This window comes from Anthonomus grandis, chromosome 9 (genome assembly GCF_022605725.1).
Source record: "Anthonomus grandis grandis chromosome 9, icAntGran1.3, whole genome shotgun sequence".
Classification (NCBI taxonomy): Eukaryota; Metazoa; Arthropoda; class Insecta; order Coleoptera; family Curculionidae; genus Anthonomus; species Anthonomus grandis.
In genome coordinates this window covers 27,170,975-27,196,623 of record NC_065554.1, presented here as the reverse complement: position 1 = coordinate 27,196,623, position 25,649 = coordinate 27,170,975, and the positions used below count along the sequence as shown (strand labels likewise).

General features: G+C 30.6%; 1 protein-coding gene and 1 long non-coding RNA gene across 2 annotated transcripts; both read right to left on the bottom strand.

Annotated features, from left to right (window-relative positions):
• Window positions 1–4,791: 4,791 nt before the first annotated feature.
• LOC126740331 (uncharacterized) lies at window positions 4,792–5,694 on the bottom strand. Its single transcript, XM_050446306.1, has 2 exons — window positions 5,182–5,694; window positions 4,792–5,122 (listed from the first exon to the last, which is right to left on the bottom strand). Exons 1-2 carry the CDS (start codon window positions 5,602–5,604, stop codon window positions 4,868–4,870), a joined length of 678 nt encoding a protein of 225 aa, XP_050302263.1. The 5' UTR covers window positions 5,605–5,694; the 3' UTR covers window positions 4,792–4,867.
• A 16,863-nt stretch (window positions 5,695–22,557) lies between these two features.
• On the bottom strand, window positions 22,558–23,699 carry LOC126740333 (uncharacterized). The gene is made up of 2 exons (XR_007661867.1): window positions 23,410–23,699; window positions 22,558–22,732 (listed from the first exon to the last, which is right to left on the bottom strand). It is a non-coding gene; the product is annotated as an uncharacterized LOC126740333 (long non-coding RNA).
• Window positions 23,700–25,649: the final 1,950 nt, after the last annotated feature.

Below are 25,649 nucleotides of genomic sequence, written 5' to 3'. Positions count from 1 at the left end.
ATAAACTTAATTACATATTTTTATTAATATTTTGGTAACCAGTACTTAATAGATACTTACGCAAATATGTCGTCTTTTATAATATTATAATATAGAAGGATGTCACAATTTATTATATCACTTTATTTTCTTCTGTTAAAATTGACTAATCACTGGCAACATAGAATACTAAGCATGTTTATCAAGAAAATATCCCCTCTAACCCTTTTGTAGATGTTGCACTCGGTCCAAAGCAGTCAATATTAATTCTAGTATATTCAATATTCTAAGCTCCATATCTAAATAAACAATTTTATCAATAGCTAGCAGACGTCAATACAGTACACTTATTCGCAGAATTATTCAAACAGGTGACCCACTAATGAGGTATTTTGTAATATTTCAAAATAATTACAAAATACCTCAACATAAAACATCCAACTTTTAAAAATCTTTAAATTTTGTTGCAGTTCATTTATGGAATAAGCTTCCAAATAGCGTAAAACATTTATCTATGTAGAAATTTTCTAAGTATATAAAAAATCAATTGCTAGTTGACCAGATGAGCTGTTAATAAGTTGCTGATTATTTTAATTTGATTTGATTTAAAGACCTCAGTATCAAACTAGAAATATTACTATTTTTTTAAATATTTGTCTTTCAGATAAAGAGGCTCATTAATAGGCAGTTAATAGAGGCATATTTTATCTTCCTAACAGGACGATATAAAAATTGAAACTTAACACCACTGACTTAATAAAAAGAGTGCTAAATACAATGACGGTTGCCATTCCGTGATTTATGCTGAAAAAAGCTACAGGTTATTTTACGGTTTATTGGGCAACACATAGCGAGTATACTCAAACACCTGACCAAAACTTTTCCGAGAAGCCCCACCTATTTATATGTACGACGAGGCAAAAAAAAAATAAAAAGCTCAAAACGTCGAACAAAAGAATAATGATACGCCACGGTCATGAATGGGTCGCATTTACTCAGCAAAAGTATTTATTAAATTATATACAATGGACGCGGAGGCGTTAAGGATCGAGCACAGCACGCGCCTAAACATTCTTTTTTCTATTTATTCTTTAATATTTTTTTTAATGACACAACGATACCTGTTTGTGTATAAGGCGATTTTGCCAGTCACGCATAACTTTATAAGGGACGAACTACTGTTCTTCTTGAAATTCTTATTAAAATCAAATTACCCGAACGGCAAATACGGGAATCATTAACAGTCCTACTGACAGTCCTAACGACTCGATAAAGAACTGTCGGAAGGGTTGTTCCCGGGAATGCCTGCGGCCCTCTACGAAAGGGTTGGGACTTAATAAATTTCGATGCTTAATAAGGGATGAAATTAATTCTTTTTAAAGGCGTTCGGGTAAAACGTGTTCAGTTAGTTTACGCTCATGTCTTCATTTGGTAACTGGAGATGTTTGTTGCAGGGGTGCGCGACTTTTTTAAAAGGGTTTATAAAGTCAATTAGCAGGAAGTTCTTTGTACCCGAGAAGGATTTTAAGCACTTTTACTATTTCTAAGTGAATTGAACTTGATGGGTGAAATTTTGCAACGATTTTCCTTTAAAAGGGTAATGAAAATTAAAGTACAGACAGTGCGAGTGACCTAGGCCAAGTTCCGCAGACACACACACAGTTTTACGGCGCGATCGATGAAAATTCAAATTGTATTCAAATGAACCGTGTGACGTGTATAAGTCGGCTGCTCCTGCTGGCTTACCCTGCGAGCTCAATGAAATTTACAACTACTGTTTTATACATAAGCCCGTGTAGTATTCATTAAATAAATTAGAATTAAAATTTAGGCTCGGGTTTTGCATAAGGGTTCACTAGGTCAAGAAAACCCTTTGCAAGACCTCTGTTTTAAACAGATAAATGGCAAGTCGATGGTGCTATAGAAAAGTAGTACCGCAGGTTGCCCGCGTACCGACCAGATTTATGTCCCGTGGCGCGGCATTCGCATTCTTATAGTCTCAACACTGGTAGCTCGATCATTTCAGAACTGGTTAACTTATGTGGGCGATTTGTTACTTCATGTGCATGTTGAATTTAAGAAGTAACATTTACATAGGTACAGGGTGTCCCAAATTCGACCATTAGGATCTCGTAAACTAGAAGAGATACGAGGTCGGTTAAATTGAAGCAAAGTTGCGCAATTTGGTGCTCATTAAAACGCCCTTTTGAAATTTCAAAAATTCCGAATATTTCTGATGATATTTGGAAAAAACCGAATATTGGCGATTTCATTTTTATTTTTTTTACGACTCTATTTGAATAAATACAACAAAATAAATTACTTATTCTCATTGCTACTTTTTCTATATTACAAAATGATGTCGTCAGATTTTCAAAGCGACGTTTTGTATTTCAGCTGTCATCATCAAGTTTGTTTTTTTAATTACGGTCCTGGATTTTTTCTTACGGATTTTAAGAGCCCCTTATGTTCCTAAACCAACACTTATTCAAAAATTTTATAATAATGACAAAAAATTTAATGGGATTAAAATTAAACGCCTTTTTTTATAATAATGCATTAATAAAAAAAATTTAAACACTAACATAAAAAGAGGTTTAAAAATAATACAATCAAAGCAAATATTCAAATTTTTATTTATTTATTTTTTAGTAGTACAGCCCAACAGTATAAACCATTTACAGAGCTAAAGGTTACAACAATGTTTTAATCATTTTTAAGATATAGTAAAAACATACATAAACCAATATATTCTCCGTAACATCACAGTTTAAACTATATTTCAATAATTTATAGTAATAATTCCAAACTTATATAAAAATAAGCAACCACAAATTATTAACCCCAAAAAAGAATATATATTGATATATATATTATTATATATTGATAATATATATTGACCTCAAAATATCTAAAGTATGTCCAATTCATAAATCTGGTCCTAAAACCCAATTAAATAACTACAGGCCTATATCTATAATAAGTGTCTTTTCAAAAATTATCGAAACAGTGATTAAGAGGCGGATGATGTCATTTATAGAAAAATATATCTCATACGATTTATACCAATATGGGTTTCTTAAAAACAGCAGCACTTTAAGTGCTACTATAGATCTCCTTAATTATGTGTCAGCTAATTTAGATCAAGGCAAAATTGTCATAGCAGTTTTTGTCGATTTAAGAAAGGCATTTGACGTAGTTAATCATGACATCTTATTAAAAAAGCTGGAAGAAATGGGTTTTCGGGGATCTGCACTGTCTTTGATTGGGTCATACTTACTTAATAGAAGACAATATGTACATGTAAATAATAAAGAAAGTAATATCTTAACATTTTACTGTGGTGTCCCTCAGGGGTCAGTGTTGGGACCATTACTGTACTCACTGTATGTTCTGAGTTTACGGGTAGCAGGGTTAGACGCCCAATATTATACATTTGCGGACGATGCTGTATTATTGTATTCGGATAATGATTGTAATAGATTGGTTAATAGGGTAAATGATGATCTAACTAAATATAGTCAATGGTTACTACAAAATAATCTTAAAATAAATTTGGACAAAACCAAATATATCCTATTTAAACAGAAAAATAAGACAATAAATCAAGTTAGAATATGTCTAAATGGTGCGACTTTAGAAAATGTAAATAATATAAAATATTTGGGACTTACACTGGATGAGAATCTTAATTGGAACGCTCATATTGACTACTTAAAAAGTAAGATAATTCCCTTTACAGGAGCATTTTATAAATGTAAGCACTTCTTAAGTAACGCAGCTAAATATAAAATATATAATGCTTACTTTCTTTCAAACTTGCGGTACCTAATTCCATTGTGGGGAACCTGTTGTAAGTACAATTTTCAAAGAGTTGAAATTTTGCAGAGTAAAGTACTCAAGATTTTATTTAATCTTGATTATTTTATGCATGCGGGGGACATATTTGAAATATTGAAAATCCACTCAATTAGTCACATACTTAAAATAGAACAAGCAAAATTAATATTTAAAATAATTAATAAGCTACAAAAATCAAATTACACTATTGTTTATTCTAGTGAAATACGTGCACATAATCTAAGAAACAACAATATTCGACTAAGTAGTGCTAGAACAAACATTGCCCTTAGAAACCCAATCAACGCAGCGACACAAACCTATAATGATCTGTCTTATGAAATAAAACAAGAAGTTTCTTATTATAAATTTATTAGAATGGTTAAGCAATCCTTACACTATTAACAAAGTTGCTAATATGTAATTCTATGGCCACATTGTTACAATAACATATTTCTTTTAAATGTAACGTCGGTACCAATGCTAATATAAGCATTGCTTAGAAGTTTATTCATATATTGGACTTGTGTGTTTATTAAGTTTATGAAATAGGCAATATTATAAATATGTATTAAGAAAAAAAAAATGTAAAAAAAAAAATCAATTTTGTAACCAGATAATTGCTTTAATATATGAAGTGTTTTCAAAAAAAAATATTTGTATGCCTAAATCTCAATAACCGAGAATTGGTAATTGATCTTGGCTGACTCTACATTCAGCACTACAATACACTAAATCTAACAGCCTATTAGACTAATTTAATATATTACTTTTCCGAAAATCGATAAGAAATAATAAAATTTTTGACAACATATTTGAAAGAAAAAGTCAATATTTCCTCCAACTTGATTGTTGCCTGGAAACCGAAAATAACAGTAAGGAAATATTCATTTCTGTACTGTAAGGAAATGTTATTTCCATACAGTAAACTTTAGAACATAAATGCGAACAGGCTTTTTCGTAAACAATTTTATTTTTAAAACTTTCAGCACAAACAAGGTTAACATTATATTTTAAAATTATTACTTATTATTTGTTATATTTACTGTTATTTGACAATTAGTACAAGTATTGAAAACTGGAAGAACTTGGGAACTAATAGCATTATTTTGTTGAATATTTTCCAAACTAATAATTTTATTTGTATGACAATAACTATTACTATAAATGATCTTGATGTATTGGTTTTTGAATCCGGTATGGTAACTAAAAGTTTAGATAGTAGGTCTTGTATATCTTGTACAGTCATTTTAACCAGCTCGTCCATTCTGCAAGCTCCGGAAATTCCAAATATTACAGCTACCTACAACAATAAATAAGCATGTAAAGAATCCAAATATAATTTGAAGTTTTATAAGTTACCTTAATCATTAAATATTCCTTATCTGGAGCTTCCTGAATAAATTTGTTTATTTCTTCTTTAGTTAAAATCTTGGATTTTTTTGGCTTATAGGCATGTGCTTGTTGTTTCAGGAATGCCCGAAGTTTTGAATATTCAGATATATCCACATCATGTCTAATTGCAAGGGTTGCCTTCAGCATTGAATAATTGGCCCATAAAGTTGAAGAATTTATCTTGGAACCAAGCTCCAAGAAGTATGCCATTACAACATTTTCCGAGAAAGAAGTTACATTTTTATTCGTACGGTAGTCCATGAAGCGGCTGTATGCATAGTTATACTTATTTCTAGATTTTATTGGTAACAATTCCAATGATGCAGCATTCACTGCCTCCGTGAGTTCTGGGAGGGTTTCAGAAATGGAACAGTCATCATCACTCATCATTTTACACGTTACTTTGGCTTTTTAAAACGTTAAAGAATCAACACTTTGGAAAGACGCCACAAATAAACTTTTCACTCGTCAAGTTTGACAATTTAAAATTATGTACTTCGTTTCCGTAGCTACAAAACAATGTTTCATGGCTTCTTTTATTTAATGGAAAAATAATAATGTTGATTTGAAATTTTTAACATGATTAGTAATAATTTACCGTAATTTTAATGATTCCCGATTTTCGGAAAAATAGTATGTAGACCTCGTAGGAGGCCAGTCTCGGCTTGCGCCTCGACTGGCAATTTTTACGATCGCCCGGGAATGTTAAGCTTTTCCTACTAGGTATACAATATACTATTAACTCAAAAAATTACAAAAAATTAATTAACATAGGTGCTCTTTCTATCCCGCTGGCCTTGATTACTTACATAATTTGGCACATTAAAATCGCCAATTATTAAAAAGTTGCCATTTATGTCTAATTGTAATAGCATATCAAAGAATCTTTCAAATTTCTCATCGGTTATTTTTGAGATATATATAATATTAGTACAAATAGTGGTTTTAACATGGAGCGAGCGGCAGAGTTCGTTACAAACCTAATTAATATTGGTCTTACTCTATTACTATTTTCAGACCTTCCAATCCGAAAGGCCTCATCAATGTCATGGGATATAATAATAATATGTAGCATAGCCTGTGCAAATTCCGATAATATAGCATTAAGATCTTCATGAATAGCTTCCTTAATGCCAAACAGGACAAAGTTTTTGGAACGAATCTGATATTCTAATTGCTGAACTCTGTCTCTGAGTGCTTTATTCTCCTTCTCGAGTTTTTTAACAGCTTACATATTTTCGTTTAGTTTGGTGCCAAGGTCTTGTATTATTTCAGCTTTCATAGACTGCATATTTTGGGTTAGAAAAGCCAATAGGTGCTTATTTGTTAGATCTTCCATTTTGCACAATTATCGGGAATATAGTCCCAACACAGGTAAACAAATTCGCTACTGTAGAACTGTGTTTGCAGTCAATTATAATAATTAGGTTTAATGAAAATAACAGTTTATGCACCTACAGGGAGAGTGGTTAAGAAACTTTTTACCCGCAAATATTAACCACAACTTGTTCAGCTTGTTAAACTTGGAGCACACAATTCACGTGCATACACCTGCGATGATACGTTTAGAATCTATAAATATAATTATAGTAATCCGCCTGCTTGGATGAATTTTCGTGTCAGTTTGTGAATTTTATTTTAATAAAGACGATTTTGAAAAAATAGGGTTTAGGTCGGAGCTTCTAGCGGGCCAACGTACGGGTCCTTGGTTTCCAATCCATCCATCAGGGAACAATTCATTTAATAAATTTGTGACATCGTCCAATTATGGGGTGCACCGTCCTGTCCTGTTGCCATCATAGTTGACGTAATACATCCAAAGGTTCTTCCATTAAGGAATCCATTATATTGGTCCTTATTAATTCTGCATATCTTTCGGATGTTAGATTTCTTTCAAGAAAAAAACGGGCCGATAATTTTATTGTGCTACATTCCGACCCATATATTAAATGATTGTTGTCCCTGAGGTCTTACTTCTTGAGTCTGCCTTGGGTTTTTTATTGACCAATAGTGTTCGTTATAAAACTAAGAGACAGTTTTACCACTAATCAAAATTCTTTATTTTTACTCTCGACACGTGTTTCGCTAACGATGTTAGCATCTTCGGGAGAAGATTAAAACTAAGCACTGTAAAGAAAACGTTTTTAATCCTATATATAAAAATATATTTTTTGTCTTTCTCTTTAACACATGAGTCCTTATAGAAATATCCATTAATATAAAATTTTTGAATAAGCGCGATACATCGTTGGTTTAGGAACATAAGGGGCTCTTAAAATCCGTAATAAAAAATTGAAGGCCGTATTTAAAAAAAAACAAACTTGATGATGACAGCTCAAATACGAAACGTCGGCTTGAAAACCCGACGACACCATTTTGTTAAATAGAAAAAGTAGCAATGAGAATGAGTAATTTATTTTGTTATATCTATTCAAATAGAATCGTGAAAAAATAAAAATGAAATCGCCAATATTCGGTTTTTTCCAAACATCATCGGAAGTATTCGGAATTTTTGAAATTTCAAAAGGGCGTTTTAATGAGCACTAAATTGCGCAACTTTGTCTCAATTTAACCGACCTCCTATCTCTTCTAGTTAACGAGATCCCAATGGTGAAGCTCGAATTTGCGACACCCCGTACATAGAATATCAATTATTTGCTACGATCACGAAAGTGATTTGGGAACACATAATGATGCTGCTGTTGAAAGAGAAAAATTGGTGAGGAGGTATAGAAGGATTTCGTTGTTGTTTCTTGTCGCTATTTTTCTTGCAACCAGATGTCTTGCAGAAATAACAATCCACGCTTCTTTCTTGAGAATTACGTTAAGGAATATAACAGCACACCCGAATTTGGACACCTCTAACATATTGAGAATCATCTTCGATTCCAAGTTATCGAGTTCACATAAAAGTTTGAGAATTGCCAGGTTTTTTAAATGCTAGGCAAGCAATTCCCCTTTTAGAAAATATAAAGCATTTCAAACTTCCTTATAGGTTAGTTTCTGCTGTAACCAGGTAGAAAATCTTTAGTGTGTAGACCTACGCACATGAATCTTTGACGTCTCCGTGTAAAATGACCTGGGAATTATCTTTCAATTCATTGAGTTTATTTTTTTTTCTACGGATGAGTAGACTCAATAAATTGGGATCATACGTATAATTCTGATGGTGTTTGTATCTGCTTCAAATTCTTTATAAATTCCTTTATGAATGTCTATCTTGGTTTAATTGAAATCAAAATTAGTTAAAACGGCTAGAAGATCAGGATCAATAAAGTGGTTTGATGATTCTTTGAGAGTAATGAGAAATAAGTTTGAAGGTTAACTGCTGACGCTGTGTGGAACTACCACAATAACAATTCATCTCAAGCTATGGAAAGTCTTTAATAAAAGTACTTTAATTAAAGACTATAAAGAGGTTCCTGGCAAGCGGCATATGCTGCGTTCTAGATATTTGATGTCGATCAGACGCTAGGTTCACACATTTGAAAAAATATCTATAAAAAAATACAAAGTGGCAACATTGGGTACTTGCATTGTAAACATAGAGGTATTCTACATTGCCAAGTTGCTTTTTTTTCATCGACTTTTTTGTTAGGAATTTTTTTTTGTTCTGAAAAATTTGTTGATTAATTTTAATTAATAGTATTTTGTGTTTGGAATTATTATGAAATACGGTACAGTACTTTAGTGCAACCTAACCCAATTACAAGCAACATAGTTAAGCCTAATTCAACTAATCCCTTATATTATAAATTTATTAATTTCTATACACGTACCTTTGAATAAGGATATTTTAGCTTCTGTTGATCTATCTTAACAGAAATACTGACTAATGACAAATAAATAGATATATTTTCCTACTTGGTGCATCTCAAAGTACTTTACATACAATTCCTCCTAAACCCGCGAATTTTCAACAATATTAAAAAAAAATCCTTTTAATGTGTCCAAAATATACACATAAAATACAGTAAGTAATACAGAAATAATCCTATCAATTCTTCGAAAAAGGACAAATAAGGAAAGCATCGCGATTATAAAAAAACGATACACAGATACATGCAATACCACAAATATTATTATCAGCAATATAAAAGTGTCTAATACAAAAATCTTATACTTATATAAATTAAAACCTAAGTCTACATAAAACCTAAACCTAGATTTACAATAAAATAAAATAAAATAAAATAAAATTCTAAAAACTTTTTTGTATGAACACACAAAGTAATCAGTTCTCTTAAATTACTTAAAAAGCCAAAAGAAACCGTAGATGCACGCAATTTGTATTGTATTAATTAGAAATCTATAATAGATTTAATCAAAGCAATAACCTGTGACACACAGATCAATTCAATCACATACACATTCAATTAAAAAATAATAGAGGGATTCAATTTTTATTTTTTATAAAACAATTATTTGTACTTATAATGATGTATCAAGAAATACATAAAAAAATATACAACACAAGATATTTCCTTGTTTGGTCAATAAGTTACTTTTAACACTCTTTATAAATGTAAATGTATAAGTAATTGAATGATTTTTTGGAAATTCGCAGTTTTATGTTGCGGAATTAAGAAACTATTTATATGCCCTGTATCACGGTTATAAGCAACTTCGGTCATTTTTTTTAGCTGCTACCCAGTAAATCTTCCCGGCTGTCAAATAAGGCAATCAACGGCAACCGAGTTAAAGATAATAAACTATGATACGAGAGATGTATGTTGCAGGAAGGCCTTGGAGATTCAAGGTCCTCACGATTAGCCTTCGGGCTTTCTGTAAATACCAGTCTAAGAATGATATTGTTAAGTTATTTACTAGACAATGAGTTATTTTAAAACATTGACTCGATGAAATTGTTTATGTGAGATCGGATCTTTCTTGGAGATTGTTATCTCGTGCAAGGGCTTTTTTTTTTTGCTTGTATTATAGTAACGGCAAGTGTTGTATATCGAGGTCGTGTGCTGAAAAGGATTTTTTTGCAGAAAGAAAACTAGGGGTGTGTTCTTTATGCTTTAAACGATTTATTCAAGTGTTTGGGCTTCGCACACTTTCTGAAGAGAATGCCATAAGGCCTACACATTTTTCAAATACTGGCACAATTTAGGTTTTCGTGATATTTTGGGTAAGAGTTGTAGGCTATTATGATTTATGAATATTCAGCATGAAAATTACCATTTTGTGAAGAAACTAAAAACTCCATATTATTAATTTTTTCAGTATGGACAATCTTAGCAAAAAACCTAAAGTAGCCATTAAAAAATACTGAAAACTAAAAATATTAAATAGAAAAAGCCCATTTACAGTCAAAATAAGAAAGGTTTGAGAAATTAAGCAAAATTAATTTTACTTTTATAAAATGTCTTATTATTTACCAAGATTCTGGTAGATTTTTTTGTAGACCTCTTTAAATGCCTGGAATAATGTAATAATTTCAATAACTAAATACAAATTAATAATTTAGATTAAAAAAATAACCTAAAATATTAAAGAAAATTAGGCCATTAAACAACTCTTAGCATAGTGCATCTTTTAGGTGATAAAAATTTGAAATGAGTGTAACAAACGAATTTATTCCTGGTTCCAACTGCTAGAAATTGGGACACAGGTACAACTCTAGACAAAAACACTCAACTACTCAAAATTAAAATAAAATATTTATCACTTAATTCATTAAAATATTTATTGGGTCTGGAATTTCTGGAATAATTAAATGTAATTATCAAGCAATTGCCTGGAAAAATAAAAGCGACTGAAAAACAATTATACAAAAGATCCTAGAAATTAAACAAAAAATCCGTTTGTTATTTGTTTACTTATTCTTCGATATTTCTTAATTGCTTGAAATACTAGTAAATTTAATCATTTGACTATTTTAAATGAAAAAGCATCCATTACTTAAGTACCTCTATAATTAAAATAATAAAATTACGATCTAAAATTTAAACTAAAAAAATTTGTTAAAAAATTATAAAATTATTTAGGACTCAACTGACAAGGATCACAAAATTCACTAATAGAAGTATAACTATTTGCAAATAAAAAATATAAATGTTAGTTCCCAACTACCTCTAAAATCGAAATAATAAAAATTATTAATTAATATTAAAGCAATAAATTATTCCAAGTTTTCCTGCATGGAATAATAGAGTTGTGTTAAATACACTTAAGCCCATCTAATTTAATATTAAAATTTACTTAATTATTTAAATAAAAAAGAAATTAAAATAAATGAGTTTAATTACTTTTATGGCCTAAAATATTAATAATATTGAAAGCACTTAACTAATTGATAAAAAGAATTTAATTTTCTCGCTGCTTCTAAGTTTAATATACTGACTATTTAATAAGTTTAATTTCCTAGACTATTGATACAAATGGAACAATTTAAAACGAAGCTATTTAATTGCCTAAAAATAAAAATTATATTTTAACTGCTTTTAAAATTATGTCCAAATAATAAAAATACTGAAAAATTGAAAAGATAAATCCCTTTTTTATTTGCCTAACTTTTCTTGGTTTAACTGACAGCTCTCAATTGCCAAGAATCCTAAAAATATAACCACTTAACAACCCTAAAATAAAAAACGACCTTAACTCAAATAAAATAATGAAATTAATATGTAAAAATGAACACTAGTCTTTGGCTCAACTGCCTGGAATTGGCTTATTAAATTAAAACTGTTTCAAATATCTATTAGTTAACTGCTTCCAAAAATGACTTAATTTTACAGCCTGGACTGATGATACTTCTATGCTGTTATGTACTCAGTCAACTTAAAATCTGGGATAATAAAGAAGTAAATACTAAATTGGCAAAGTACACAATTACTCATCTAATTTAATAATAAAAAGAAAATGATGCTTTTAAGATCAAAATAGTAGCCCAAAATAAATAATTTGATTCAACTACTTGAAACGTTGATATAGATTCAGCTACTTGTGATGAAACAAGTAGTAAATGGATGTAGTAATGGATTATCATGAAACAAACTAGGGGTTTCTAAGAAAATTACTAGTGGGCCATCATAAATTGAATATAAATTAAATTATAATGAAAGAAACTAGAGGTTTCTGAAACCAAAACTAGTAGGTTATCTTCGTAGTTAAAATATAAACTGTTTACTATAAAGCGAACTAGGAATTTCTAAAGAAAAATAAGTAGGTTATTTTATCTTAAGGTAAAAGAATCTTATCATGAAAAAACTAGGGGTTTCTAAAAAAGTTACTATAGTAGATTATCATTTATTAAACGTAATTCAAATTATTATTTTGAATTTATTTAGGAACCTCTAGTTTTTTCATAATGGACATTTTTTAGCTTAAGATAAATAAACAGTTTATATTTTAACTACGTAAATAACCTACTACTTTTTAGAAGCCCCTAGTTTATTTTAGGGGTTTCTACTGGTATACCAAGAGGTTTTTTTTTCGAATTTTTAAGATATACAGGGTGTTCCATTAATATTTTTTTATGTATTAATCTAATTTTATTAGGTTTTTTTAAATTATCTCATAGAGGGAGCCCCCAGCCACATTTTTTTACGCTCTGTATAATTTTATCTTTTATTTTAAATATGCATTCTGCAAGCATTTTTGCTTACAAAAGGTATACCTTAAAAATGTCTCTAGGATTACTCTTTTTCTAGATATTTACATTTAAAGATTTTAAAGACATCCATGAAAACCATATTTTAAACTCTTTAAATTGCTATATTACATTTTAAATGATAATAAAAATATAAAACCTAAATAGTTACTTAAAAATAAAAATTATCAATATTTGCCAGTAATTGTTCCACATGGCCTCCTTTTGTCTCAAGACATTTTAAAATTATTTTACTAAAAACCGCAGAATCTTAAAAAATAATTGCTCATTTCGAAATGACCCAGCAGCGGCTTGAATTTTTTCTAATAATTGTTCCCTTGTGTTTATTTGATTTTCGTAAACAATGGATTTCATGTATCCCCATACGCAAAAATCCAATGGGTTGAAATCTTTAACTTAAAGAAGAAAAATATTAATTTTTTCTTGAGCACATTGCAAGTTTTAAGTCCAAATATCTCGAGAACGGTAAATCCTAGCGACATTTTTTAAGTATACCTTTTTTAAGGAAAAACACTTGCAGAATAGAAATTTATAAAAAAACATTACATTATACAAAGTGTAAAAAAGTTATGGAGGTAAAGAAGACTAAAATAAGGCTGGTGGCGCCCTCTATGAGATGATTTAAAAAAATTTTAAGTTTTATATTTGATATATAAAGAAACCCCTACAGACCAAATTTCATTAAAAACAAAGAACAAAAGCTTAAGTTATGAGCAAAATAAAAAAAACTTAATGTTTATCACTCTGTATCTTGGTTGCATTTCATTTTCGGACTAGGAAAGTTTAACCTAACTTCATTATTTTTATGAGAAGAAATCTGCTGTTAAAATATTTACCATTATTAATGGGACACCCTGTATAAAAGTGTATCAGGAAAAATACTGGGGATTTTTTAAAAAAATTCTTAGAGGGCTCTTGTACTCGATGACAAAACAAAGTGAAGTGAAACAAACTATTGAAAAACTAGTGGATCATCATAAATTGAACTTAATTCAGAATGTGTATAATAAAGCAAACTAGGGGTTTCTGAAAAAAAAAACTAGTAGTTTATCTTCGTAGCTAAAATATAAACTGTTTATTATAAAACAAACTAGAGGTTTCTAAAAAAATGTTAGAATCATGAAAAAACTAGATGTTTGTAAAAAAAAATATTAATAGGTAATCATTCAGTTTACGTAATTCAAATTATAATTTCGAATTTATTTAGAAACCTCTAGTTCCTTCACGATGAACTTTTTTTAGCTTAAGGTAAAATAAGCTATTATAATTTTTCTAGAAACCCTTAGTTTGCTTTATTATACATTTTGAATTGTTCAATTGACCTATTCGTCACTTTTTTACAAACCCCTAGTTTTCTTTATAATTATTTGTAGGGGTTTCTAAAAATATAACTAGAGATTTTCTTCGTAGTTTTAATATATACATATAATAATAAAATTTAATTATTCCAGGAACTCCAGACCCAATAAATACTTTAAATATTTTATTTTATTTTTGAGTAGATAAGTATTTTTGTCTTGAGTTGTACCTGTGTTCCAATTTCTAGCAGTTAGAATAAGGAATAAACTTTTTAGTTACACTCATTTTAAATTTTTATTACCTAAAAGATGGACTTTGCTAAGAGTTGTTTAATGGACTAATTTTCTTCAATATTTTAGGTTATTTTATTAATCTCAATGAATAATTTGTATTTAGTTATTGAAATTATTATATTATTCCAGTCATTTAAAGAGGTCTAAAAACAAATCTACCAGAATCTTAAAAATAATAAGACATTTTATGAAAGGAAAATCAATTTTACTTAATTTGTCAAACCTTTCTTATTTTGACTGTAAATGTGCTTTTTTATTTAAAATTTTTGGTTTTCAGTATTTTTTATAGCTACTTCAGGTTTTTTATTAAAATTCTCCTTACTGAAAAAAAAAAATAATATTTTTTTTAAAAAAAGGTTCTAAAAAAAACTAGTAGTTTATCTTCGTAGTTAAAATATAACCTGTTTATTATAAAGCCAACTAGAGGTAAAAAAAATATTAATAGGTAATCATTTATTGAACGTAATTCAAATTATAATTTCGAATTTATTTAGAAACCTCTAGTTCCTTCATCATGAACTTTTTTTAGCTTAACATAAAATAAGCTATTACCATTTTTTTTGAAACCCCTAGTTAGCTTTATAAAAAACGGTTTATATTTAAACTACGAAGATAACCCAGTAGTTTTTTTTCAGGAACCCCTAGTTTTCTTTTTTATACAATTTAAATTGTCCAATTTATGATAACCTACTAGTAATTTTTTTACAAAGCCCTAGTTTCCTTTATAATGATTCAAATCTACAAATATGAAGAAAATGCATCAGAGAATTAAAGGCTTAGAAAACCAAACAAACTAAGTAAAGATTCCTACAGGAATTAAATTGGTTTTTGAGTCGTTTTTAAATTGCAAACTACTTTTTCTAAACTGTATATAAACAAAATATATACTGATTAATAACTGACATCAATAACGTTATATTACCGTTAGGTTTATAAATACACTTAAAATCACACCTAAATATGTTTATATGCGACACACAATGCAAACTATACAAAGCAACATAATTTTCTATTTTTGTTAACCGACTTTACAATAGAATACGACTCTTCTCGCTAGTTTAATCTTAAAATCTTTTACCCTCTTTTGTCTGAAACAAGAGGAGGCAAAAGGCCACTTATCGGCCATCAAAGAATCCCTTAGGTCTAAGAAAAACTGACAAAGGCTAAAGATAAAAGGTTAAAAAGTCAAATGTTGGGGGTTTATCGCGATAAAGACAATTTTTACAGACACAGAACTGCCCTTTGCCACTTTTCAGCCCTACGATAAGATTGACAAATAAAACGCGAGCATTTCGCCGTATTTTTACGTCCCTGCGGGGTGTTTTATTTATTTTAACAAACTTCTTTATACAGACCAATGGCGTGAAGGATGCACATATTAAAAAGTTTTTGCCCTTTAGTAATTACGAGTTTTTATTTTTACAGTTATTAAAAATGACATATTGAGAAGGTAGGCGACATGCTGGTAATGTCGCCTCGAGGCTGTTTAAGACGACGAGCAGAAATTACTCGTTTTTTAGGCTCGTCTGGTAATTGACTTAAAAATGAACGATTATTTTTATTTTATTATATTGCGAATAAGTTGAGAGTAATGAGGGAAAAAGTAATAAAGGAGACTAGTCAAACATGAGCTTTTACTAGAGACATCTAAAAATTATTAAAAAAATTAATTATGAAGTACCTTGCATCTTATGCGTATAGTTTCATTACCTCTGGTAGTTAAGCCTTTGGTTGGTGGTTTAATTGCATTTTAAATTAAAAAAAATTCTGAAGGGTTTGGTTTTGTTAATATTGAAAGTGGGAAATGGCTTATGTCATTGTCGGTCCCTATTCCAGTATTCTGGCTGCATTATTTTTTTATTTAGAAGCAATTAGATTGTAGATCTTTTTTATTCTCAGGTATTGGAACTACCTCATTCATTTTAAGTCATTTTATTTAATTTCCAAGTAGTATTTGCATATATTTCAGTAGTGGTATTCATTTTGTTACTCCAAGCAATTGATCCAAGAATGATTAATTAATTAATTTTTAAGAAATTTCAATATAACACGTGTTATAACTCATTTAATTTTAATAAATTTTGAGGCAATTCATTGATCAATTTTCAATACCGAAACGTTTATTTCCTAATTTATTTATGTATAACCACTTGAGTTCCAGTATTTTAACTAATTATTAGTTTATCTATCTAATCATTTTTTTGTTCCAGGCTATTGCGTTGGGAATCTTTCTAAAATTTAAAATTTTCTATGATAATCTTAAAAATCCAAAGAAAACAAAAAATTACTCTAAAATATCTAATTAAGACTTCAAAATTATTGGAATTTCAAGAACAGAAGAAATCCCAAAACAAAACTATGATTAGACTTTAAATTCCCGGGTCTACATTGAAAATCAAACGATTTCTGTGGAATAGGAAAAACTGGCTTCAAATGCCTGGAACAAAATTTAAAATTATCTTAAATAACGGGAATGAGACTTGGAATTTAGAAAATGCAATACAAGTTAAAAAAAATGCCCTTAAATGCCTAGAACTAAATTGAGAATCAGTCCAAAAATTTGTAATTCCTAAAGAATGAAATTTAAAATCAATCGAACTATATGAAATAACACGTGAAATTATTGGAATTCTAAGAACATCCAAAAAAACTAATGAATTATTTCAAATCCCTGGCTTAAAATTAAAACTTACTCAAAATATCTAAAATAAGTCTTGGAATCTCGAGAACACAAGAAAATTCCTAAAAATCCTAAAGAACTAAGCAATGGCTTCAAATTCCTAAAATAACATTTAAACATACTCAAAAAATATGGAATAATACTTGGAATAATTGGAATCTTTAGAAAACTTAAAATTATCTAAAATCATTAAAAAAATAGCGTCAATTGCCTGTAATTAAATTTAAAACTAGTTCAAATATTTGGAATTAGACTTGGAATTCCAAGAATATAAGAAAAGTTCCAAAAATCTTAATAAAAACGGAAAAATTATTGCCTACAAACAAACTGAAAGTTCCTATATATCTAGATAAATATCTGGATAAGCAAAGTTAGTTAAAATATTCTTCCAGGCAGTTGAGTTGTGAATGTTGTTCTGAAATTAAAATATTTTTCCAGGCAATTGAGTTGTAACCTGTCAGTGTAATTTTTTTTCTGGAAGATGGTTAAATGTACTCAAGTTTCTTAAAGTAGTTAAGATATTCCTCCAGGTAGTCGAGCTGTAACCTATCACTGTAATTTGTTTGCTCTAAATTGAGTAAATCCACTCAAGTGCCTTGAAGTAGTTAAGATATTCTTCCAGACAGTTGAGTTGCACTGAGATACTTAAATGCACTAAAAAATTCCTGGTAATTGCGTTGGGAATCTTATTGTTTCAGGTAATTAATTCTTTCAAATAATTGAGTTGTAACCTGTCAGTGTAATTTTTTTTCTAGAAGATGGTTAAATGCACTCAAGTGCCTTGAAGTAATTAAGATATTCTTCCAAGCGGTTGAGTTGCATTGAATTGCTTAAATGCACTCAAAAAATCCGGATAGCTGAGTTGGGAATCTTGTTCTGAAATTAAAATGTTCTTTCAGGCAATTGGGTTGTAACCTGTAAGTGTATTATTTTTCTGGAAGATGGTTAAATACATTCAAGGGCCATAAAGTAATTAAGATATTCTTCCAGGCAATTGAGTTGGGAATCTTGTTCAAGGACCATAAAGCATTAAGATAATCTTACTCTGAAATTAAAAAAAAATTCCCGGCAATTGAGTTGTATCCTGTAAGTGTTTTTTTTTTCTGAAAGATGGTTAAATACATTCAAGTGCTTTAAAGTAGTTAAGATATTCTTCCAGACAGTTGCGTTGCACTGAGATGCTTAAGTGCACTCATAAAGCCCAGGTACCTGTGTTGGGAATCTTGTTCTGAAATTAAAATATTCATCCAGGCAATTGAATTGTAACCTGTAAGTATTTTCTTTTTCTGAAAGATGGTTAAATGCATTCAAGTGCCTTAAAGTAGTTAAGATTTTCTTCCAGGCAATTGAGTTGGGAATCTTTCTAAAATTTAAAATTTTCTATGATAATCTTAAAAATCCAAAGAAAACAAAAAATTACTCTAAAATATCTAATTAAGACTTCAAAATTATTGGAATTTCAAGAACAGAAGAAATCCCAAAACAAAACTATGATTAGACTTTAAATTCCCGGGTCTACATTGAAAATCAAACGATTTCTGTGGAATAGGAAAAACTGGCTTCAAATGCCTGGAACAAAATTTAAAATTACCTTAAATAACGGGAATAGGACTTGAAATTTAGAAAATGCAATACAAGTTAAAAAAAATGCCCTTAAATGCCTAGAACTAAATTAAGAATCAGTCCAAAAATTTGTAATTCCTAAAGAATGAAATTTAAAATCAATCGAACTATATAAAATAACACGTGAAATTATTGGAATTCTAAGAACATCCAAAGTCCAAAAAAACTAATGAATTATTTCAAATCCCTGGCATAAAATTAAAACTTACTCAAAATATCTAAAATAAGTCTTGGAATCTCGAGAACACAAGAAAATTCCTGAAAATCCTAAAGAACTAAGCAACGGCTTCAAATTCCTAAAATAACATTTAAACATACTCAAAAAATATGGAATAATACTTGGAATAATTGGAATCTTTAGAAAACTTAAAATTATCTAAAATCATTAAAAAAATAGCGTAAATTGCCTGTAATTAAATTTAAAACTAGTTCAAATATTTGGAATTAGACTTGGAATTCCAAGAATATAAGAAAAGTTCCAAAAATCCTAAAGAAAAACGGAAAAATGGTTGCCTACAAACAAACTGAAAGTTCCTATATATCTAGATAAATATCTGTATAAGCAAACAAGAAGTTTCAAAATAAACTAGGAAATGGCTTCTGTGGAATAGAAGTTGAAATTAATAGAATTGCTAAAATCCACTAGAAATAGAAAATGGCTTCGAATCTTAAATAGCGGAAATAAGATGTAGAATTCATAGAATATAACACAAGCCCTAAAAAGCCTAAAAAAATTAAGAATAATACATAGAATTATTGGAATTTCAAGTACACAAGTCCCAAAAATTTGAAGATTCTAAAATTTAAACATTCTTCCAGGCAATTGAGTTACAACCTGTCACTGTAATTTATTTTCTGGAAGATGGTTAAATACTTAAATGCCTTGAAGTATTTAAGATATTCTTCCAGGCAATTGAGTTGTAACCTCTGTCACTGTAGTTTGTTTTTTCTGAAATGGGTAAATGCACTCAAGTGCCTTGAAGTAGTTAAGATATTCTTCCAGGCAGTTGAGTTAAGAATCTTGTTTTGAAATTAAAATACTCTTCCAGGCAATTAAGTTGTAACCTGTAAGTATTTTTTTTTCTGGAAGATGGTTAAATGCATTCAAGTGCTTTAAAGTATTAAAGATATTTCTCCAGGCAGTTGAGTTGCATTGAATGCACTCAAAAAATCAAGGTAGTTACGTTGGGAATCTTGTTGTTTCAGGTAATTCATTCTTTCAAATAATTGAGTTGTAACCTGTCAGTGTAATTTTTTTTTCTGGAAGATGGTTAAATGCACTTAAGTGCCTTGAAGTAATTAAGATATTCTTCCAAGCAGTTGAATTGTAACCTGTTTTCTTCTTCTTAGTCATGTCTTCATTCCTGAAGAGTTGTGACGTCATGCCTATGAACACTGATGGGTCGATTGTCTCCACTGTTGTCGATCTTCTGCTACTCTTATATTTGTCTGCAAGGCTTGCCCTGTAATTTCTTTAATTTGGTCTATCCACCGTGATGGGGATCTTCCTCTTGATCTTTTACCTTCTATGCCTGCCTATCTTCCTTTGCCCTGCACGATAAGTTTTTCTAGATTGTCTTGGTCTCTCCTGGTGATGTGTCCGAAGTAACCCAGAATGCGGCGTCGGCAGCTGGAGGCCAATCGATCGGTGATTCCTAATTCGTTTAATATCGACACATTGGTCCGGTGTGCAGTCCAGGGTATGCGAAGCATCTTCCGCCAGCACCACATTTCAAAAGCATCTATTCGGTGCCTGTCGCTCGACTTTATTGTCCAGGATTCGGAACCATACGAAAATATCGAAAACACTAGGGTGTTTACCAGGGCTCTTTTCGTGTTTCTGGTTATGGATCTGTCTTTCCACATCTTGGATAAGTTTGACATTGCTGTCCTCGCTAATGCTATCCGCCTTCTTATTTCTGTTTCACACCCTCCCTTGCTGTAGATGAATTCATCTACTTCAATTCTATTTTGCAGATTTCTTAACTGTATGGTGTTACTCCTGTCATTGTAACCTGTAAGTGTTTTTTTTTCTGGAAGATGGTTAAATGCATTCAAGTGCCTTAAAGTATTAAAGATATTCTTCCAGGTAGTTGAGTTGTAACCTCTCTCAATGTAATTTGTTTTCTCTGAAATGGATAAATGCACTCAAGTAACTTAAAGTAGTTAAGATATTCTTCCAGGCAGTTGAGTTACACTGAGTTACTGAAATGCACTCAAAAAACCCGGGTAGCTGAGTTGGGAATCTTGTTCTGAAATTAAAATATTCTTCCAGGTAATTGAGTTGTAACCTGTCAGTGTTTTTTTTTTCTAGAAGATGGTTAAATGCACTCAATTAACTTAAAGTAATTAAGATATTCTTCCAGGCAGTTGCGTTGTAACCTGTCACTGTAATTTGTTTTCTCTGAAATGGGTAAATGCACTCAAGTGCCTTGAAGTATTTAAGATATTCTTCCAGGTAGTTGAGTTGTAACCTGTCGCTGTAATTTGTTTTCTTTAACATGGGTAAATGCACTCAAGTGCCTTGAAGTAGTTACGATATTCTTCCAGGCAAGTGAGTTACACTGAAATACTGAAATGCACTCAAAAAACCCAGGTAGCTGAGTTGGGAATCTTGTTCTGAAATTAAAATATTCTTCCAGACAATTGAGTTGTGACCTGTCAGTGTAATTTTTTCTATAGAAGATGGTTAAATGCACTTAAGTGCCTTGAAATATTTAAGATATTCTTCCAGGCAATTGAGTTGTAACCTCTGTCACTGTAATTTATTTTCTCTGAAATGGTTAAGTGCACTCAGGTGCCTTGAAGTAGTTAAAATATTCTTCCAGGCAGTTGAATTGCACTGAGATACTCAAATGCACTAAAAATATCCAGGTAGCTGAGTTGGGAATCTTGCTCTGAAATTAAAATATTCTTCCAGGCAATTGAGTTGTAATCCGTCAGTGTAATTTTTTTTCTAGAAGATGGTTAAATGCATTCAAGTGCCTTAAAGTAATTAAGATATTCTTCCAGGCAGTTGAGTTGTAACCTGTCGCTGTAATTTGTTTTCTCTAAAATGGGTAAATGTACTCAAGTGACTTGAAGTAGTTACAATATTCTTTCAGGCAGTTGAGTTGGGAATCTTATTTTGAAATTAAAATATTCTTCCAGGCAATTGAGTTGTAATCTGTCGCTGTAATTTATTTTCTCTAACATGAGTAAATGCACGCAAGTGCCTTGAAGTAGTTAAGATATTTTTCCAGGCAGTTGAGTTGCACTGAGATACTTAAATGCACTTAAAAAATCAAGGTAGATTAATTGGGAATAGGTTTTAAATTTCAATATTTATATTATTTCAATTATGTGCACAGGGTAGTAGTAGATGTTTTTTCAATATATATCTGGTTGACTGGTTGTAATTTGTCATTATTCTAGGTGATTTATTCTTATACGTCAACACTTGGGTTAATATTTAATTTTTAATTAATCACTTTTAATTTTCAAATTATCAAAAGACTTTTGGTATCTTGGAGGCTGCTGAGTGAAGATATTCTTTACTTCTAATAAATATTCCTAATATAATTCATAAAAACATCAAACTTTATCACAAATTAGAAGTGACTGAAAAATTGAACTTAAATCAACTGTACCATGTTCTACGTTCCCAAAGATTTTTGAAGAATGATTGTGCTTTAGGTGCTGATCCATGACATCCATCCATATTTATCAGCGTTTTATTTCGTACAAGTAAACTCTCTAAAGGTCTTCAAGTAGCAATTGTAAAATCAATTTATAAAGCTGGAGATAAATCTCATGTTGGCAAATATCGACCCATTAGTATTATTAGAAAAAATACTTAAAGGATTTATTAATTGTTTTTTTTTTAACATCAATAATATCTTATCGGAATACAATTCCGGTTTCGGAGCGGTATTACAAATAATTTAGTTTATGGCAAAAATTTCCTTGCTGTGTTTTTGGATCTGGCTAAGGCGTTTGACACAGTTCCTCATGATTTGATTCTACCTACAAGTATAAGAATCTTATGAAGTTAGGTGTAGAGCGCTATAGGCTTTTGTGAATTATCTTAATGACAGAACACAGTCAGTTAGTTTGGGAAACATAATTAGCATTTTCCTTCCAATTAGGATGGATTCCTCAGGGCACTGTTGTAGCATCATTTCCAATTCCCTCTCAAGCCCAAATCAGTAGTTTTTTTTTCGTTGATATAATTAAAACTTACTTTATTCTGATATAGGTCTGTGCTACACTCCTTTGGCATTTTCTTTATAATAAAACTCAACCCTGATATTTTACAATGTAATAAACCAAGAAGTAAACAAGTGCCAAAGCACATCTCATGTATGTAAGTATCCATTACACGTATACGGCTATTAATAGAACAAATTGTTTATTGCACATAAAAGAAAAATTCTCGGTATGTCCATAAACGATTTGTAGGACACCGGTTGGAATTCAAGTATAAAACATTTTACTCTTGGTCAGAGTGTTTATTAAGTAATTGCGCCCGTACGCGTGTACTGAACAAAATCTAATTACAATAAAACCACTCTTTCACCATTTCATCTCACGCTAATACCCCAACATTACCCCATTTTGGGGGTAGCGTGTAGCGACGACCCCAAATCCATCATAATATCGATATCCCTCCCCCTATCCTCCTTTAGATAGGGCTGACTCACACAAGCACGGCCATACATATTCATGAGGTCCTGCTTTCCCTTTCCTGCCTTGTTCCCGGATGCATTGTTTCGACAGATAGCGTTAAATCTGAACTAATAGCTGATACAGAGCGTTTTCAGTTTTTCGCAAAATTTCTTCGTTTTAATCCAACCTAATCTCTCTCAATTGAAACTAAAATAGAGGACGACGTGTCGACGTTAAATTAGACAAAAAAGGGGGCGCAAGGAGCCCGAGGGCTTTAAACTCGAAGGGAAACTTTTGACTGGAAACCGCTACATTGTGGCTGACAGCTGCCACGCCAACGTTAACGAAGTTGACGTTTTGATGACGCATGATCGGGTTTTTTTTATGCGAAGAGAAGGATGCCAATTTTAAATTATCTGCCAATAAATTGGTATAGAGCAGGGCTTGTTAAACTTTTGTCATTCACGACCCCATACAAATATAAAAGAAAAACAAATTAATATTTTTTAATGATTTATTTATTAGGTAACAATATACATATACATTTACATACAGTGCATCCCAAAAGTTATGTCTAAATTCATTTAAAATTCAGGGGTGTGTTCAAAAAAAAAACGCTCGAACCCGTCGATTTTTATTTCAAGTTGCGCTTTTTTGTACGTGCAGTCTGTGTATACAGGGTTGCTCAAAAATAAATTACGACCATCAACTTAATTTTTTCAAATAAAAGCACCTTTTTTTATTTCATCGTTGAATTTCGCGTGGAATTCTACGTATGTTTCATGCATCATGTCCTATACCTAGTCAACAGTTATCAAAAAAAAGACGAGTCATGCAACAAATAAAAAGAGAACAAAAATTACTAAAAAAAAAGAAAAAAAAAGATAAAAAGATAAAAAAAGAACTAAAATGGCAATATCCAAGGCGATCAATAAAGTCTCGTTGCACATTTTCAATCATTTCCGAAGTTATGGCGCGCACTTCTTGGCGAATTCTCTCTTTCAAGTCGTCTAGATTATTTGGCCTATTAACAAATACTTTCGACTTGAGATATCCCCACAAAAAAAAAGTCTATTGGTGTTAGGTTAGGCGACCTAGCAGGCCATTCGATGGGTCCTCTGCTTCCTATCCATCGATTGGAAAAGGTTTCAGCATAGTGCAGAGGAGAGCCATCTTGAGGGAAAATTAGTTCTTCGTCAGGATAGTGTGGGTCCAATGAATTTGGAAATAAAGAAAATAATGGATTTGGAAGGAGGACCCATCGACGGTCAGACCGCTTGAATATATTCAAGTAGTTGCGTGGTAAGTATTAAATTAAAATATAAGTAAAAAATTTAATGAGATGGATGTGCCTGTTTTTTTAATGCTTAACAAATTAAATCTTGGTGGAATGTTTGAAACTACTGGACGTAAGACCTCTAAAACATTTTTTAGCGGTGAACGATATTGGGATTTAATATGTGTTAAAGCTGCGAAAGTAACTTCACATAAATATGTAGTGTTGAATGGCAGAAGTACACTTAACGCCATATCAACGATTGTGGGATATTCAGTTCTAGTTCCGATGATTAGATAGCTTTTGAATCCAAACTATTTTTTGGAAAGCAATATTTAATATAAAATATGTACGGAACTGTATTTCTAGCGCTTTTAAGTGATCTACAATAATTTTTGCAATAAAAATTTTACAATGAATTTTAAAATCGATTCGATTATAAAATTGTCGACATTGGAAAACATATCGAACGAATTTTTTTCGACCCTATTTTTCCAAATGTTGATCTATTTAATAAAACTTTCAATTTAATCATTTGAAGTAAATATATCGCAATTTTTTTCTTGAAGAGACAAGTTGAGATCGTTTAACTTCGCAAAAATATCTGACAAATAACACAACTTGGATAACCATAAGTCATTTTGAAAAAAAGCAGCAAGTTTTGTTCGGTTAAAAATATTTTGATTTCGTCCTTTAATAACAATAATTCTTAAACTTTGACCTCTTGACAACCATCTTACTTCTGCATGTAATAACAAAATTGTGTAGTTGGAATCCGTATCTTTACAGAGATTTGAAAGATCATAAATGCAAGCACATCATTTAATTCTGGTGCTAATTTTTTTGCTGCGAGAGCCTCTCGGTGAATAAGGCAGTGAGTAAAAGTGATATGATCATAATGAGCAGCCTAAAAAAATGAAAAACCTTCTGCTTTTAAAAATTCGTCAACTTTACAATATATGTCTTTCCCTGTAGTATAGTCTTCCATAGATCGACAAA